General features: G+C 39.8%; 3 protein-coding genes across 4 annotated transcripts; 2 read left to right on the top strand and 1 right to left on the bottom strand.

The window, feature by feature from the left end:
• Positions 1-2,258: 2,258 nt before the first annotated feature.
• Positions 2,259-4,922, top strand: LOC144666909 (uncharacterized). 2 transcript variants are annotated; one of them, XM_078528350.1, is made up of 4 exons: positions 2,259-2,501; positions 2,619-2,765; positions 3,066-3,182; positions 3,487-4,922. In XM_078528350.1, exons 1-4 carry the CDS (start codon positions 2,469-2,471, stop codon positions 4,054-4,056), a joined length of 867 nt encoding a protein of 288 aa, XP_078384476.1. In that variant the 5' UTR covers positions 2,259-2,468; the 3' UTR covers positions 4,057-4,922. The 2 variants fall into 2 exon arrangements, with proteins under 2 accessions (XP_078384476.1, XP_078384475.1); XM_078528349.1 differs by having other exon boundaries at positions 2,259-2,528.
• LOC144666880 (uncharacterized) lies at positions 4,567-11,306 on the bottom strand. The gene is made up of 11 exons (XM_078528304.1): positions 10,840-11,306; positions 10,650-10,735; positions 10,354-10,447; positions 9,955-10,116; positions 9,545-9,646; positions 7,855-9,176; positions 7,518-7,594; positions 6,961-7,092; positions 6,489-6,679; positions 5,931-5,999; positions 4,567-5,781 (listed from the first exon to the last, which is right to left on the bottom strand). The coding sequence occupies exons 1-11, from the start codon at positions 11,049-11,051 to the stop codon at positions 5,400-5,402; spliced, it is 2,829 nt and encodes a 942-aa protein (XP_078384430.1). The 5' UTR covers positions 11,052-11,306; the 3' UTR covers positions 4,567-5,399.
• A 976-nt stretch (positions 11,307-12,282) lies between these two features.
• LOC144666897 (G protein-activated inward rectifier potassium channel 4-like) lies at positions 12,283-17,953 on the top strand. The gene is made up of 2 exons (XM_078528334.1): positions 12,283-12,723; positions 15,992-17,953. The coding sequence occupies exons 1-2, from the start codon at positions 12,301-12,303 to the stop codon at positions 16,754-16,756; spliced, it is 1,188 nt and encodes a 395-aa protein (XP_078384460.1). The 5' UTR covers positions 12,283-12,300; the 3' UTR covers positions 16,757-17,953.
• The last annotated feature ends 485 nt before the right edge of the window (positions 17,954-18,438 follow it).

Below are 18,438 nucleotides of genomic sequence, written 5' to 3'. Positions count from 1 at the left end.
TTAAAAGCTGTTTTAATAATTAAACATGCTTAATGGTGTTTGTCAGCTTTAAATTTAGCCCAATGAAAGCACAAGTTAGAGCTTCTTAAAGATGAATTCCAGTCCTTACTGCGCAATCTCGGCTGCAATGTTTATGTGAGCCCACACGAAGGGAATGTTTACAAGCAAAACTAAAAATTCCACGACAAACTTACCTTTTTCTTCATTATTAACGCCAGATATCCTTGCAGAACAAATAATAACGAGTAGAAGAACCTTGACGCTATTTCAAACCGACGTTTTAGCTCATCGGAACTTCTTGAACGAAACAAACTGTAATGGCGGACTAAAAAACGTCATGTATGCTGTCACCGAAGTGTAACGTTTCAACGAATTCAAAACAAAAACGTAAACAAACCCCGAGTCTGCGCAGTACGGACTGGAAATCATCTTTAACGAACGTGTATTTCCTGCATTTTGTGAACATTTGTGATCAAAACGTTTTTGGTTTTTAATTTCCCAAACAAAAGGCCATCACCAACAAGCCTTAACCACAGCTATTTTTTAGTAAAACCTCTCCTTACTGACACCCCTATAATATGGGTGGTGAATGGTCCTTCAAAAAAAGGTGAGTCTTGCAGAATTTTAGTCAAATTTCAGGGGTCTCATCGTCTTGAATTTTTCTTTGATGCCTTCTCAGAGTCTTGATTTCTTTTGCAAGGCTATAAAAAGGTCTCGGGCTCGCAGAAAAGATATCAGTCTCGCTGTCCCGCAAAGTCTCGCATTTACCACTCAACACCACTTATAATACAGACACGCCCCAAATCAAACAGTTCACCTGGTTCCAGAAAGAGACAAATATTCATATAAACTCTACCTCGTAATAAGGTTGAGGGGGGGGGGGGGGCAGGAGGATAGGAGCCAGAGAGAAAAGGGAAGGGAGGTGGAGAAGTTGGGAAGCCGGATTCCCAAGGTGGTGGGAACCAAAAAAAAATCCGCAAAATAAATGATGAGACAAAGAGGAGGGAACCACTACGGAAAGGGACAGGAGGAAGGGAAGTTGGGCAAAAGGTACGAGAAGCAGAGTAAGAGGTACAGGAAGTGGGAGGTAAGCAGACCCCTTGTCCCCCAATCTTGTCCTCGGGGCTCTTTTCCCTTCAGAGCAGGAGAGGGGGTTCCCCACCCTCTTCCGCTCTGAAGAGAAAAGAGCCCATACCAAGGGACGAGGTTGCTGCCCCCCCCCCCCCTCCCACACACACCCTTCCAAGGACACCATGCTTTCCTGTCCCTTTGGTGTAAAGTCAAGTGGATTTAAGTCATTAGAAGGCTTTACCTTCAGGGGGGGGGGGGTGCATTCCGAATTTTCATTGTAAATTTACCCCAGGGAGGGGGAGATTACCCCCATGCACTCAAATCTTCTCAAAACAAAAACCTAACTCACTCTCGTCCCCAGAGCCGCTTGTGCCTCTTAGCTGGCTGAGCCTGGGGCACGAGGAACAAGTGGCTCTGGAGACACATGATTAAATTGGCCAGATTTTTAACAGAGATTTTAAGTCTAACCAATCAAATCAACCGCTTTAAAATCCCATTGTTGTAGGAGATTTTAAAACGGCTGATATGATTGGATTTTGTTATGAAATTTAGCGATATCACGACGTTTCTACCTCTCCGAGGTCATTTTCAAGTGCGAATAAAAATATAAAAAATTAGCATAAATATATTAAAATAGTAAAATAGGCAAAGTTGTCACGAACGCTGAAATGCGATTAAATATGTAAAAATAAGTGACAAAAAATCAAGGATGAAATCAAAGTGAGGGAAGACAAGCCACCCCTTGTGAATCAACAATGCGTTGTGTATAATTTTCAGTGTAACCTGTGTGATGCAGGGTATGTCGGATACACGTGCCGACATCTTCACCAACGAATTGAAGAACACAAGGGATCGGCCATTGGTAATCACCTCAAGGAACAACACGATATGGCCCCAGATGACATTGCGCAGTTTTTTAGAATTTTGAAGAAGTGTCAGAGCAAGTTTGACTGCCTTATTTATGAAATGTTTTTTTATCAAAGAACTGAAACCAACTCTGAACAAACAATGCGATTCCATCCGCGCAAAACTATTTGTTTAGGTCGGTTCTTTTTAATTACTCTTATTGTTTCTGTATTTTTAAGTTTTTTAACCCTTTTAACTTCATTAATATTTTGTCACTTATTTTTACATATTTAATCGCATTTCAGCGTTCGTGACAATTTTGCCTATTTTACTATTTTAAAGGAACAACGTCACGGCTGGGCATGCGCATTGGTGACCACTATTTCTAGCACATTTCGAAGCTGTCCGCCATCTTGATTTTAGATCGTGGCTTTCAATTCGTGCTACTTACTCGTAAATACGTGTTAAAATCACCATTATTTTTTACTTGCTGGATACCCGTTTGGCTGTTATACAACGTACCCTGTTGTATTTGTGTGTAATTCGAAATTATGGAAGTTCAAGCGGAAAGAGATTCTACCACGGTAAGTTGCCGTCGGCCTTCCAAGAAGGTGACAAATTTGACTTGTGTTTTCTGTTTTGGTACACGTTTTTGGATAAAAATATCGATATTGCTTACACGTTCTATCGGTAACTTCTAGGAACGCCGTGTCTCGTGCTCCTGTAAGAGCACATGCTCCACCAGAAGGGCAAGCGGGACAAATCGTGGTTGTCCTTGTAAAGGCGCAGGCGTCCATTGTGGTGCTGAATGCACGTGTGGTACTACAACGAAACCTTGTAGAAATAAGGTACGTTTGCGGTGTGATTTATGAGTATAGTTGTTGTTAGCACAACTGATCAATTTCCGAATGAATCATTTTTTCTGTATGAACTTGCTTGTGTGTATTTGTGAAACTTTCAAAGGCATACATGTACAACAAGGCAGCTTTATGTGATGCCTTGTGGCTAGCTACATAAACATTATTTAGATAGCAAAATGTTATGTAGCTTTCTGAGATTTTTGTTTATTTTTGAGACATGATATTGTGGTATACGTAAGTATTGGTTTTTTTATGTCCATGCATAATTTTTTTCTTATGGATCCATAGGCTGATGGAGGTAGTTCCACTTCTGCTGGTCGCCCAGCCCAAGCTAGACCCTATAATCCAGCCAATAATAGGCCCAGTGAAGAGGAGGAAAGAGTACAGGAAAATCAGAATGTGAAGGTAACTTGGGTGTTTACATAGAATGTTGATTGCATGTTTTGCTGTTTTCTCATGTACAGCAGGATTGCTCTAAAAAAAGAAATAAATTTCACATCAGGAGAAAAAATTGCTTTTTGTATTGAATTTATCTTGATAGTACGGCTTTTCATGCTGCACTGAAGTATATAATGGCAATATGAAATGATTCTTGAGTGAGCACATCCATCTTGATGTGCACTTGCCTGTGGACATAACATTTTTTATATAACCCGGGACTATTTTGTACATGTTTTGATTGCTGTTTATCCATATGATTTCATTGTAGGAGTTTATTCAGACCTTAGACGAACCTATGGTAAGAAAGCTGTGCATACGAAGCTTACGAAGGGGAGTTGGTAGCATGGATTTCATCCAGGGTCTGCTCATTGCCGAGGACGATCTCGATGAGGATGAGAATGAAGCCACTCCTGATATGGCTTCAGCTGACGAACCTGTCCAAACACCTGTTTCAGGAGCTAGCCCTGAACCTGGCCCATCCTCTGTAAACCATTTGCCATGGTGCAAGTGTGGCGTCTGCCAAATTATGCCACAAGAAGTCGAGAATAAGTGTTGTGGACAGCGAAGATGTGTGACGACACATACCAGATTCCAAAAACTTTGCCTAGATCCGGATGTCCTGCAACTTGCAGTGAGGAATCGAGGAGACGTAAGAAATGATAGGGAGGATAACAGCACAAGATCATTTAGAAAGGCCAGCTATAGGCAATATGTGCTTGATCGATATGGTTATCTAGGAAAGGGCAACAGAAAAGTATGCCCTTCTTGTGTTGTCAAGACTGTTCGCCAGCATTATCCATCACAGACTGGTGTGTACATGGGCTTTAGGCCTGAGTGAGCTAAGGCAGTTACCCTCTGTTGTTCCAGAAAATGTTCATCCCCAATCTCACTGGAAAAAATTAGCTAATACTTTCCATATCATTTTTTTCCAACCCCCCCCCCCCCCTCTCCAGTTAGAATTTCCAAAATACTAATTTTTCATGTGTGTATGAATATTTTCTGGATACACACAATTATTGTTTCTGTTTGAAATAACATGAAAGTGTCTTGTGACAAGAATAAGACCTACTAGAAATCAAGGTGTTTCATTTGTGAAGTACTATAATGTCATTTCAAAGGTTGTGCAGTGTACCTAACAGAAAGCTGCTTGCGTGCAATACATTTTGGACCGCTTTGGGTATTCGAGAACGGGAAACTGTTCGTACAGTTTATCATATTTCTGTTGAGCTGGTAGCATGCAATAAAATCAGGGATTGAAAACTCTACTGAAATATTTTTCAGAATAACAATTACATAAATAGTGTGTTACAATAGTTATGTGGCCCTTTGGATATAAATAACTCAAGGATTAGTGTCACTTTCATGGATTGCTTTCTTTATTTCATGTCATAAAAATTACTTGTTTACATCAGAATGAATCATGCCACACTTGATTATCCATTGGTCATTTCTTCTAAGATGACAAAGAATTTGAATTTTATCCAGGATTTCCTCATTGCATGTGGGATTCAAATCTCCAGATTTGTGTAGGTCAGTATTTAGAGTGAATAACACTTTGATCTCCACTTTGATGTTCGTGTTCCTATGATCAACTGTACAGTGTAAATAAATATAGCAAGAACCTGTTGTTGCAGAATCAATTATCTTTATTCAAATTGCTGTAAATAATGCTTTTCTGGTTTTAATAAAAAAAATTGCAACCCAGTACCTGTTATATTTCTTTGAACCAGAAAATAATATCTGATTGTTGTATAGGATTAAAATACTTATTTTTACACAACAAATTTGACTGTTTTCTGTGTAAGAGCAAAAAAAGTTTAAAATATGATGGCAATATGAGAAAGAAATCTACTGAAACTGTAAAAAATGAGCCTTTATAATATATTTATTCTTTGTGATGTTTGCCAAAGCCAACATGTAATTTGCCCTTTTCAAAATGTGCAGTTCCAGAAAATATCCATATACACCCCACAGAAGGGCATGGGAATTCCAAGTTGATGGAGGGTTTCAAAAGGCAAAATTTTAAAGCAAAGTGTAGGGCTAAGAGGAAATTTCCCAGGGGGTGGGAGGATTGTACTCAAAACACCTTCCACAGGAGGGGTATGGCTATCTTATGGAACAACACAATACACTATTATTCAACTTAGAAAAATTAACTCAAAACTGTTTTTGTGCTGAAATTTATAACTCTTCTGTTGAACTTTCAACAGGGTTAGATTTTGTAAATCTACTCTTTCTCGCGAGGAACAGCTCCTTCAATGGTGGTGCTGGCTTTGTAGCGATTGTTGGTGCCAACAGGGCGGGGTCACTGTCATTTAGTGGAACAATGCGAGTGACCTTGTTGGCATCCTCTTTCCTCATTTTAAAGATCTTGGCCATCAGCACAGGAATGTAGTTGTATTCCTTTTTTACTTTAACAATTCTCGAATTCCACTCCTTTGTCCTCTGATTATACTTCCTGGATACTATCATATCCCCTGCCTTATTAGTTGCAACAGCCTGGTTCAAGTGGAAGTTCCAGTCAATGGCTGCCAGCTGCTTCCTTGCTTTGTAACTCCTGTAACTGCAAGTGGAAAATACATGAAGTGTTAAATTTTCAAATAATACTGCAACTACATAGCTGTTTTCTGCAATATAAATATGCAATGCACATTAACAGCATATATCATGTCATAAGGAAAGGAGAGAAAATATACAATTCCTTTTACTGACCTGTAAGAACAGCTCTTGGGAGCATAAACTAAGGAGAGATTGTTTGCACATTCGATGCTTCCTGTGTGCCTGAAATAACAACCAAAACAGGTTTACAAAAATGCAAAAATTTTTGAACTGCTAACCGCAACAGCAGACAATAATTTTTCATAGACATTTCTGTCCAAGAGGAAAAAGCCCCGTTGAGGTTATCCCCCTGTGAAACAATGCTCGACACTGGGAACTTAGGCACAACACTGTGCAATTACTGAACAAGTTTAGACTAAACTTATAACAGATCACAAAACAAGTGTTACTTTCCACGGGCTGAGTGAAACAAAATAAGTGGAAAATGTTTTTCTAACACACCGCTGGGACCTGGGAAAGGGTCATGTGACCTTTGGCGGGTAGTTGTTTTTGTTGCGTCCACCATTAATGACCTGTTGGCACTTTATCTTTTGTTAGCTTTGCCATTATGTTATTTTCCCTGTGATGCACACAATGTACATGTATGGTCTGATTAGTTTTTAATAAATAAATAGACAAAATTATGCTTGGTTTCAGTCCTACCGCGCTCACCTGAAACGGACATAGAACTTGAAACTTGAAAGAAGCTGGGGATCAAGGACCACTTTCTGTAGGGCTTTGAAGTCATCGTCGCGGCGATCGAACCATGGCAGTTCATGCTCTTCCAGCTCCCCATGCTCACAACTGCCCCCACTCCAATCATGCTCATCACAAACATGGTGTAGAAGTCCAATCCAAGCACTCTGTAAAAAACATATGACAAAAAATTAATTGCAATTTAAACCTCTGAACACAAGGAATTTAAAATGAAATTTACAAACAAATGTTGTGGTGTAATTTTATCCCTGGTTTTAAATTTTTCAAACCAGTTTGATTTTTACTTTCTATTGTCTCATATTTATTATCATAATCTGAAACAAAAGGGAAATAAAAATCAAACTGGTTTAAAAAAAAACAAACCAAAAATAAAAGAAAACCACAACATCTGCAAGTTAAAAAGAATTTAGACAAACATTTGTCACACCTTCATTTTTTCCAGGGCTTCATCGTCAGTAGTTGTTTCACTAGCCTTGCAGATGTTGGCACAATGCCAGAAGTGCAGGATGATGTGGTCAGCCCATGCTTGAATTTTTTCCATATTCTTCAGATGACCAACCTACAATTTGTACATAAAAATATTAAAATTTAAATTAAAGGTTTCCAATATCCTCACCATGTACAATCATGTATTTGATATTTTATACCCTTCTTCCCCTACCTTTTACAAACTTTATAATTCAATTTCTTATTGATTAGTCCACTCAATAAACAAAAACCAGGAGGGTTTTTGCAGATACACTGTATTTCATCTACATGATAACAGTGTGTAGTTCTGGCATTTTCCGTACCTTTCCCACAGAAGGGATTTTCCGTAAGACCCCCCCCCCCCAAACCCCTGTGGAAATTCAAATGAAACTTCATACATTTCATTACAGTTTTTGGCCTTTGAGACCACTGCCACCCCAAGGAATTTCCAATCCCTATATGGGAGTGTAGTGACAATTTTTGGAGCTACACAATGAGTATGAAACTGCCATTTACCTTTGCCAGACACTTCCTTATGCTTTTGGACTTATGCCACACATCCAAGCTGTGGAAAACTGTAGCAAAGTTATCAGCTGTAAGAAATAAAAATGAATATGGTTTTAGTTTACACTTTGTTGGTGTGCGAAACTCAAGTTTGTTGAACTAGCGAGCCAGTGAGACAAACTTTTCCTTATACACTTGAGTCTCAATGTCAGCGGGCTGCACATAGTTCTGTATGTTTTGTCATGTGCAGATCACAGGCACATAGATCACATTGGGAAGTAAACTGACAGATAATAACAATAACAATAACAAACTTTTAGGCACAAAAGCATTTGAATTATTTGCTCACCAAGTAGCTTCTTGATTGTGGTAGAGGCATCAGTGACTACCTCAACAACGTTTAACGTTGCTTTTAATCGCTGGAGGGCATTTTGAAGCGCCTGCTTCTCCATGTTGACAGAGACCAAACCAACGTGACGCTTATCCCTGACCTCTATCTCTAAGATGTAACCGCTGACAAGTTCCATCAAAAAATAACAGAGGTTTTTGGCAGTGTGTCCAGGGGAATCGCACTGCCCATCTCCACATACCACAACCTCTTTGCTAAGGAAATCTCTCAAAATCTGCCCCCTCTGCCAGCCCCACCACTCATCGATAGCTGGAATAAAGTAGAGCCTCTGCATCCTATAAAAGGTGGAGTCTGATATGAATGCAAGACCAAGGAATTTTGCCATCTTTTCCACTTTTGCGAAGTTGTTTCCAGAGAGCAATATGCTTGCAGCAAGCTGAAGGTTATTACAATACACCTGATTCTGATCTTTTGATGTAGTAAATGTTCCTTTGTGACCAGCAGGGCAAGCCCACTTTATGACAGCGGTGGAACCATTCAGGTGGTGCTTGATGGATGTTGTTTCCCGTGTGCAGCCAGCATGCTGACATTTTTTAAACACATTAATAAGGAGATCCAAAGAGCAAATCACTTTAGTTTCCCTTACAAGTGTCAGTTCCTCTACAAGAGTATTTTGTTCCTCCAGTCTACTCAACCTGGGATAAGGCTGGACTGGTGTAGAAGCTGTGACAACGTTAACTGCTACTTGGGAAGCTGATGGGGCCAAATCCTGCTGTGGGGCAGCAAACAAAGAAGAACTTTGAACGGTTACAGTTGAAACAACTGTACTTGTGGAAATTGAAACAGCAGTACGTGTTGATTGTGCGGTTGATGCAGAGGAACTTGGAAGAGAGTTAGATGCTGCAGAAGAACTTGTGAGTTGGGCAAGGGATGCAGGTGCCATTGGAGAAATTACGGTAGCAGAGCTGGGTGGCGGAAAGGAGAACGCAGAGGAACTTAGAGAAGAGTTAGATGCAGCAGAAGTTCTTGCAGGTTGAACAAGGGATGCAGGTGCCATTGGAGAAATAACGGTAGCAGAGCTGGGTGGCGGAAAGGAGGACACAGAGGAACTTGGAGAAGAGTTAGATGCAGCTGAAGTTCTTGTAAGTTGGGCAAGGGATACAGGACTTGCAGTACCAGAGCTGGGTGGCAGAAAGGGGGACGCAGAGGAACTGCTCAAAGTGACTGGTGTTGTGGAACTTGACTCTTCTTCATCCTCACTGTCAATAACACTTGCAAGAATTTCATTTTCGTAGTCATTTTCCGCCACACACATAGAGTGCCTTGAGAAAAAAAAAAGAGAATTAGAAGATTTAATTTATTATGTCAAAAAATCGTTTGTATGTCTGTGTGCATCAGCACAATGAGGTACAAAAATAACATTAGCCGCAAACTTTACTATTACTATTCGGAGCAATTATTACATTGAAAACAAAAAATAGCAGGGTGTGTTGAAGCCCTGCTGTGTAGGACTGAAGGTTAATTACTGCTCAAAGTTTTAAAAAAGCTAGTAATAACAATGGTTGTTATTTCAGTAATATTTAATATAAAACTTAACCAAATTTTTTTTTTATAACAAGCTGTTATCCAATCCACATGAGATACTATAGAAAGTTGTCACATTTTTGAAGGGAGTGTACAACTAACTTACTCTAGGTCATCATCACCATCAGAGAAATCATCAAAACTATCAGTCTCTTCACGATCTTCATCAAGTTCAACTAAAGCACCTGCCAAGGCATCTGTCAATGTCCTAAAAGCAGATAAAAAGGCATATGTTATTGTTCAGGTGGGGCATACTACTGTACAACTTTCATAGATTCCATCCATGAATAGAATAATTATTACTTAAAACAACAGCTGTTTTGATCCTTGGCATACTAGATGTACACCTCCTATAAGTTATTATGCTGCAGAATTAGCACAATGAATAAATTAATCACTTTTAATATTTAAAAGTGAGAATGTATCTAGCACTGCTGTGCTAACTGGGGACATTGTAAATAAATAAACAAATAGCATCTACAAAAATTATAAGTTAGGATGCTATCGAACATGTACCTCTCAGTTTCCTCTATTTCATCGTCAGAATCACTCTCAGACATCGAATCATCTGTATCCTGATACTTTGAATCATCATCAGGTAAAATGACGGAACCATCAGCAATCAGATAACTGCTATTGTTCACTGTATGTTCTGAAATCCCAGTCACATCAACATCACTATAAGGTAGAAATTAAAGATATTGTTATTAAATTATTATGTTGAAGTGGTAAAAATCTCAAAATGTAAGATGCAATGAGAAATATAAAAATTCATCCTAGAAATCTGACTTGACTGATCTCTGGCTAAGGGCAATTATCATCCAAGGGCACATTATTATAAAAGGGCTTGTTATAAAAAGTAATGTCACACAAACAAAAGAAGCATAAAACCAAAATCAATTGGGTAAAACATACCTTGTGTTACTAATAGCCTCAAATGACAAATTGGGAGATTCAACAGAACCAAGGATTCCTGGTTTCACAGGGGTCGAAGTTGACAGTGGATGGCCTGTTTGTCAGGAAACAAAAATAAAATAATGAGACTATAATGAATAAAATATTATAAATGCTGTCTAATCTATATTATTTCATGACTTCAAATGACAACTAAAGCAGTCTTCCATATCAAAACTTCACGCAATGTTACTCAAAAACGATAAAGTAAACACTGCAGTACAGAGACATAAACAAATCATTCATTCACTGCTCACCTTCAAGATGGCGTCTGCGTTTAGAAGCTCGGTCGTTCTCTTTTGATCGCTTTCTCTTCGCACACGATACGACTGGATCTTTTTCCCTAAAATAAAAGCATTTGGGGTTATACTTTTTCTAGGACATCTTAAAAGGCTGCCGTAAACAACATTTTAGTTCCAATCAATTTCAAAACAATTCCATACTGACCTTCTTCGCCGTTCGAGTGAAAGGAGATGCATCGCGAACTCGGAGTCTTTCGAATACCCGCACTTCATCTTCGAGGCAAGCCAAGACGTGTACACAATACAATCTAGGGCAATTCTTCGGTGTCCTCTTTGCCAAACTGTGTCACAATCCTTTTTTGAAGTGTATATTTTCCTACGTCCGCTTCCAAGACGATGGCCGCCATGGCCAGACATAACACCACGAATACAAACTAATCGAAGTGGCCTCCAGCAAACGGAATATTGGAAATAACTTAAGAAATACGTACTACAGATCCTGTTCTAAGAACACAATTTGCCTTTAAAGAGTTCTAAGCACGGATGGCAACGATTTCAACCAGATGAAAATCAGTTCTTCACTCTACGACAGACTTGAAAAAACTTGCCAGTTTTATCAAGACCTTAGAGCGTTACTGCGCATGCCCACGATTTCGTGACACTGTTCCTTTAATATATTTATGCTAATTTTTTATATTTTTATTCGCACTTGAAAATGACCTCGGAGAGGTCGAAACGTCGTGATTTTATATCGCTAAATTTCATAACAAAATCTATATCCAAGAAATTACTTATCATGATATGATTGGTTAGATTTAAGGTGATTCCACTGAAATAGAAGGAGTATTAAAAATTTTCTGAAACGTGTTCCAGGTTACAATTATGTTATGAGCATTAAAAAAATGAAATAAAAAATGGGGGTCACCGCGCTAGTTTTTGTGTCAAATGGATGGGCATTAGAGCAAATATACGACCCGCAAGATATATATTAGGAACCCTAGGAATCCAAATGGGGATCGCTATTGTTTCCAGAAAAAAACATTTTGCATTAAAGAATAAGTCTAGTTCAACAAAACAGACTTTGATCTTATATTAAAAACTATTCTTATTGTACAGGAATTAAGATAATGAAAAAAATTTAAGATTTTGCTTCGTGCGCACGCCAACGGCACTACCTAAAAACGTGTGTTTTACGGCATTAAAATTAAAATATCTCAATGTAGAATTTTAAACTTTTTTTTAAATCGCGATATATTGTAGATAACAGTATGACATTTAAATTAATGCATTAAAAAATGGGGGTCACCGTGCTCGTTTAAGAGAAAATGACCATTTATTTCCTTGCCGAGCTTAGCCTGAAGGGAATCTCGTAGTGTTTTGTGTGCGCGCGCGCTCGTGCGCGCGCTAAATTTCGCGAAAACTTATGCGCAGAAAGGATGCGCAATGCAATACCGTGGAATCACCTTAAATTAAAGCAAATCTGGCCAATCAAATCTGTAGCGGCTCTAGCGGCTCTGGGGACGAGAATGCCTCGATTTCAGGATGACACTCGACCCATGCCTTCTCGCAAATAAAACTTGTTCCAGGCCTTCGCAGTAAATTGCTATTTGGCTCTTGGCAGCAACGAGCAGCAACGATGGTAAAAGGATGCAGTCTTGAGTAAGACATGAATTCTGCAACTTCAAGCGAGCGCCTTGTGAATTCCAAGTTCACAAGTTACCATTCAGACGAGGAAGCAGAGTCTTCGACAGCAGTCAATGTCGGAACTCGTGTGGTTTCTGAGGAAACTGCCGGGTCTTGGCTGGTGGACTCGGCAACTCTTCGTGCTGAAACCAAAAGCGAAATTCCGGAAGGTTTCAAGAAACGACGTCGTTTGATTAAAAAGTCTGGCGAGCTCAAAGTTCTAGCCAAGAATGTTCCTCGCAAGACTAGACTGTACCTTGCGGATATATTCACGACCATGATAGATCTACGCTGGAAATGGGTTATACTCATATTTTGCGCCTCCTACATTATGGCATGGACGCTGTTTGGTTTTATTTGGTGGCTTATAGCTTATCTGAGGGGCTCAACAGTTTGCGTTTGGAAGGTATGGTTATTATCATTACGAAGTAATTTTAAATTATTGTACGTAAAGCTGCATCGTCGCTCTCTGAGAAAAGGCCTTGGCTACCCCAATCCCTCCACCACCAGCCCCCCCCCCTCCCCCCACATACACATACAGGGCTTGTTTTCATCCAAGGAAACTCACTACCCCAAGAAAGCATTGCAGAACTGTTTTATATAATCCCTTTTTCATGCCTGTATACCTTGCACTGAAAATGTTTTCCTTACTCTCCTCTAGACTAAGATAAGAGCACTTGGCTGCACCCTCCCTCCCCTTTCCCATGCCCTCCCATATTACCCTTTTGTGGAAGAGGGAGCAAGGATGGTGCTGTGGTGAGAGCGCTTGCCTCTCACCAGTGTGGCCCGGGTTTAATTCCAGACCCAGCATCATATGTGGGTTGAGTTTGTTGTTGGTTCTCTTCCTTAATTGCTCCGAGGGTTTTTCTCCTTCCACAAAAACTAACACTGCTAAATTCCGTTTCGATCTGAAATCAGTGGGATTGGAAAAGCCACTATGTGGAAGATGCCACTGTAAATTACCATTATTATTATTACATACACACAAACAAAAGGGTTGTGTGTTTACAAAGGAAATAAAAAAGGCCTCAAGAAAGCATGGGGGCACCTGTTAATAACTTGCAGAGGTGACTTGGAACACTATGTGAAAGATTGGTAAAGATTTGTCACTAATTTCTGAAATTTCTGAAGATGTTTGGAGCACCATAATGTATCTGCATAATTTTTCTGAAGACTGCTAAAAACACTCCACTCCTTTCTAAGGTAAAGGTTAAGCCTGCTATTGAGCCAGGTGGCTCATCAGGCCAGAGCTTATCCCAGTTTCTGTAGCATTAGGTGGCTAGGAGTATTTCTACTCCCCACTGGATGTGATGCTAGTCCATCGCAGGGTTACCCTCCAGCAGTAAATTCACCAGTACCCATTTATACGCCTGGATGGAGTGAGGCACTATGACTAAAGTGTCTTACCTAAGAACACAATGCAGTGCCCCGGGCAGGTCTCGAACCCGGATTGCTCAATCTGGAGCCTGGCGCACTAACCATTAGGTCACCGCACCTTCAAAATACTTTCTAATAACCGTTACAACTACTTTCTTAAGGTTATTATAATTTACAAATTTGTCTGAAAGTTATTTGATAATTTTGACAGACCAGTGTGCAGAAGGTCATAGTTTCAACTCATGTTTGAAGAGCTTGAAATTTTTTTCTAATTAGGAAGGGTCACTGGGTTATTAACAAAAACAAAAGGTTGAATTTTATTCATTGTTGCCATAAAATGATTTATAATAAAGATAAGATGTTCTACATGACACGAGTATGGGACAAAGAAAAATTCTGAGTCCCCGACGGGAATCGAACCCATGGCCTCCCAGATACCGGTTGGGCGCTCTAACCAACTGAGCTACGTGAGACTCGTTATGATCGAAAAATTATCCGGACATCATGTCCAACCACACTTGGGATTTTGTCAGACATGAGAAAACTTTGGTCGGCCAATGTCCGATGACCGACTGTTATTTGCAGCCCTGTGCGCAGTGCCTCTCTCCACCCAAGTGTTTAAATGGGTACCGGCAATAAAATGCTGGGAGGGTACCCTGCGATTGACTAGCAGCCCATTCAGGGGGGAGTAGAAATATTCCTAGTCGTTCAAGCTACTGAAACCAGGATAAGCTCTGGCCTAGTGGGCCACTAGGCTTGAATACAGACTTTTTCCTACAAATGAATACAACATGTATGCATGTTCTACAGCCAAGTGTGCAACAGCTTTCTAGCCTTCTGATTGACAGTACAGTTGAATCTTGATAACTCAAACCTTTAAGGGATAACCAAATCAAAAAAGTTTTAAGTTTGTTAGTTTGAAATATCGAGGGTAAAGTAAAAAAATAACCTGAAAGGGAATTTAAGAAGGTTTGAGTTAGTGGAAGGCTTAGGCTTTCGGGGGTTTGAGTCAACTTGATTCCACTGGATTCTTTATGGCATAAGGACAAAACCTGTACAACCCATTCCAAGCCAAAAACAATGCCATAAAATACCAGTTATAAGCCTCCTGATAATAAGCCCATTATTGCTATATTAAAAATATTCTGGCTTTAACCTCCCTGACATAAGCCCTCCTCCATGCATACTTCAAGTTTGCTAGTAGAGTGCAGATCAAAACGTTTATCTCATCAGAGCTTTGAATTCATTTCTTGTCAACACATTTTTATGCTGCTTAAAAGCCCTTCCCCCTCCCTCCCCCCAGAAATTAAACTACCCCAATTATAATTTTGTTAAAAACCTCTTATGAATGTCAGTGGTTTCATTAAGTGCCAGACACCGGGCAAATTGACCGGCTTTTAGCATGACGTTGCCTGGTGGTTTTCAACCCTGGGCTTTCAACACAATTTTAATCATAAAGAATATATGCATCCATATGCCTGGGTGCCAAATTTTGATGCCCTCCCTGGAATGTATAAGCCCAGCATTATTTTAATAACCAGCATTTTACAGTATCTCTATTTCAGAGTGACCAGTCATTTAGCTTATGCAGTTTTTCCTACAACACAACCAGATTCATGTACAGACTCAGTACTTGTTTCATGTTCGCATGGGTTAACAAGTTCACTAAGTTATATCCTGGTAATCGCATTGATATTCTGTAGGGTTTGTGTGCTTGCAGGCTCTTTTTCTCTCCACTGGCTGGTTGTTATGTGGTTAATTCAGAGGAGATTTTTTATTTGAGCTGTTGTTACATCAAGCTCCCTTGCGAATTGTAGCCATTATGTAGGTCGTCACGCGATGCTTCTTCGAAAGAAGCGATTGTGTCAAGTTGTGTAGCGCAACGCATCTCACCACGGCGCGAAAGTTTCGTGACTCTAGTCGCGCATGACTCATCGCGCGCGACTCATGTTGCGTGACTCAAATCGCGCGATTGGCGTGACTACCCAAGTAGCAGCTATGAGAGACTATTCTCACCAAGTGACATACAGATGACCTAGCTCCACAGAGTTCCTTATCAGTTGCGCGCGAAAAACCCATAAACAAGCAAAAGCCAATCAGTGACACTACACGGTTCTCGCGTGTAGCGCGCGTGTAGCGCGTGTGTAGCGCGTGAAGAGACAGCCTGCTTTCTTAGACTAGCGGTATAAGCGAAACGGCCTCTCCTATACGAATTTACTTTTTGAGAGAGAAAGGAACAGATAATAATCTAGTATTCCTTACATTGAAAAAGACTTTGCCTTTTATTCGTCTTACAGGTTAACAACTGGACATCTGCATTCCTTTTTTCTGTGGAAACTCAGGAAACCATTGGCTATGGCCAGAAAGCAATAACGACTAAATGCCCTGAGGCCGTCATAGCCCTGCAGCTTCAGTCGCTCGTGGGGTTACTTATCGATGCCTTCATGCTGGGTCTAACATTTGCCAAACTATCAAGACCTCGAGAGCGCATGAGGACGGTGATGTTCTCAGATTACGCGGTTATAGCGCCAAGAGATGGGAAAATGTGCCTGATGTTTAGAGTAGGAGACGTGAGAAAGAGCCAAATAGTCGACGCATCTGTGCGCATTCAACTCTTTAGAACGTGGACTACTAAAGAAGGTAAAGAAATCCCCTTTTACCAAGAAGACCTTAAGGTGTGTTACGACTGGCGTTACCCTGACAACGACTTCAGGAACCAACTCTTCTTGCTGTTGCCCATGGTGATAATTCACGTGATCGACGAGAATAGCCCCTTTTATGACGTCACACCGCAGACACTGCAAGAGTCAGAATTTGAAATTGTGGTGGTGCTTGATGGCGTGGTGGAAGCGACAGGTTTAAACACACAACCCAGATCTTCCTACTTAAATAGTGAAATTTTGTGGGGTTATGATTTCTGTAACACTCTGGAGAAATCTCAGTTCAGTGAAAATGGTTTCTTCAATGCTGATTTCTCCAGGTTTAATGACTTGCATGTTGTGGATACGCCAAGGTGTTCACCAAGAGAGTATTACACACGACAACAGCAAGCACAAACCTAGAAATTTAAAGACTTTTTGATTTTCTTTTTGTCGTCGTAGTAAGCTAAACCTTGAGAGAGAACTAGGTTCCTTTCAGTCTGTCAAAATCGTTATGAGCCCGCGGTCATCGCGAATCTCATACAGTTGCTAGGCAACGTGAAGAACTTACATGACGTCATGACTTTCCGATTGGTCTCGCTATGTTTTGATTGGATGTCTTTGAAAGATCTGAAAGATTCTCCGCAATTTCCCGACAAAGGCACTTGCTCTGCAAAATAATGAGCAAAGATTTGAGTGTAAGCTACTTTATTTTAAATTTGTCACTGTGGTATGCACATTTGTATTAGTTTAACGACGCTTATCGTTCCGTACAGTGAATGTGTTTTGTTTTAAAATGGCAAAGACCAGAGTTACATCGCGTTAGCTAAGCTATTCACTAAGAACATTTCATTTCTTGTCTTCATTCAGTGGTCGTTCAAAGGTTTACGAAAAGTGCCAGATTCACAGAACAGCGAAGATTTATGCGTGGTCTGCAAAAAGGTCAAAAGCAGGAGGGCAAAATGTAGCAAACGCTCCTTTCCTTTTATACCATGGGCCGTCCGCTTTTTTTCTCCGTTTACCGTCGTCCAAATGACCCATATTTTGGCGTTTTCCAATAAATAAAAGCCTCATGGATGCTGGCAGATCGCAAAAAAGCGTTGGTGGTTCATCTCTTTTTTGCTTTTCTCAGGTGATAAACATCGATTTTTTCCTCCTCCATTGCTGATTTTGTAACCATGTTTCGTTATAACCAGCCTCCATTAAAATGCCCCTGATTTTTGACATTTTTTTCAGGATTTTTTTTTAAATGTGACCGACCGACCCAAAATTAGGAAACGCGTTCGACAGTTAACGGAGAAAAAAGGGGGATGACCATGCTTTTCCGTACATTTGAGTAACACATTTCAGCTTTTTGATAAATACAATCGCCATTACACGACAATAATAGTGTTTTTTTTTTCAGTTATTTTTGATATTGGAATTTATGGCCATTGAAAATATATATTGGCCTTCATATATTATGAAGGTTGTTCTTATCCGTGTCAGTTTTCCACAGTCTTAACTATTCTTCCCTTCTGGTTTATATTACGTTTTTTTTGTTTTTGTAACCATAGTATAAAACTAATATTGTGAAACTTCCTAAACTTCCTTCAATTTGAAGGTACACTCTTTTTTTTCTATAAGAATCTTGTTTATAAGAATATCGAGGCTGAAATTTGTGAATTTTTAAGAATATCTTAAGAATAAACCCGAGGCTGGTGTTTTTGAAAAGAATATAATTTTGAGTTGAAAATTTGTAAATACAATATAATTAATTATGTTTTTTGTTGAAACAAAATCAGGTGTTTTCATTTCCTTCATTGCATCATTGTAGCCCTGTGAGGAATGCTTTGTTTTTAAAAAGCCAAACCGCCAAGTGTTATCTGACGCGACATCTTGATCTTGCTGGCTGCAAGGAGCGATGCAACACTTGCACAATGTAACACGATACAGATCTGGACACCACACACTTGTAATTGATTAACCAATACTTGCTAAAACGGACATGTCAAACGGTATTTTCTAAGAATGTTCATAAGAATATTTTCAGCCTAAAATCGGCAGAAAAATAAGAATACTCAGCCTGGGTCGGAAAAACTGTATTCTTATAAAAAAAAAAGAGT

This window comes from Oculina patagonica, chromosome 9 (genome assembly GCF_052425735.1).
Source record: "Oculina patagonica isolate OP01 chromosome 9, crgOcupat, whole genome shotgun sequence".
Lineage (NCBI taxonomy): Eukaryota > Metazoa > Cnidaria > Anthozoa > Scleractinia > Oculinidae > Oculina > Oculina patagonica.
This window is presented reverse-complemented; position numbering and strand designations above follow the sequence as displayed.

Coding starts and splice junctions, on each gene's coding strand:
- LOC144666909 (XM_078528349.1), top strand. CDS start 2,469: ATGGAAGTTCAAGCGGAAAGAGATTCTACCACGGTAAGTTGCCGTCGG. Junction 2,529..2,618: donor GCCGTCGGCCTTCCAAGAAG/GTGACAAATTTG, acceptor GGTAACTTCTAG/GAACGCCGTGTCTCGTGCTC. Junction 3,183..3,486: donor AGGAAAATCAGAATGTGAAG/GTAACTTGGGTG, acceptor ATTTCATTGTAG/GAGTTTATTCAGACCTTAGA.
- LOC144666880 (XM_078528304.1), bottom strand. CDS start 11,051: ATGTCTGGCCATGGCGGCCATCGTCTTGGAAGCGGACGTAGGAAAATA. Junction 6,000..6,488: donor AAGTTCTATGTCCGTTTCAG/GTGAGCGCGGTA, acceptor TTGTTATTTCAG/GCACACAGGAAGCATCGAAT. Junction 5,782..5,930: donor CCCAAGAGCTGTTCTTACAG/GTCAGTAAAAGG, acceptor TTCCACTTGCAG/TTACAGGAGTTACAAAGCAA.
- LOC144666897 (XM_078528334.1), top strand. CDS start 12,301: ATGAATTCTGCAACTTCAAGCGAGCGCCTTGTGAATTCCAAGTTCACA. Junction 12,724..15,991: donor CAACAGTTTGCGTTTGGAAG/GTATGGTTATTA, acceptor TTCGTCTTACAG/GTTAACAACTGGACATCTGC.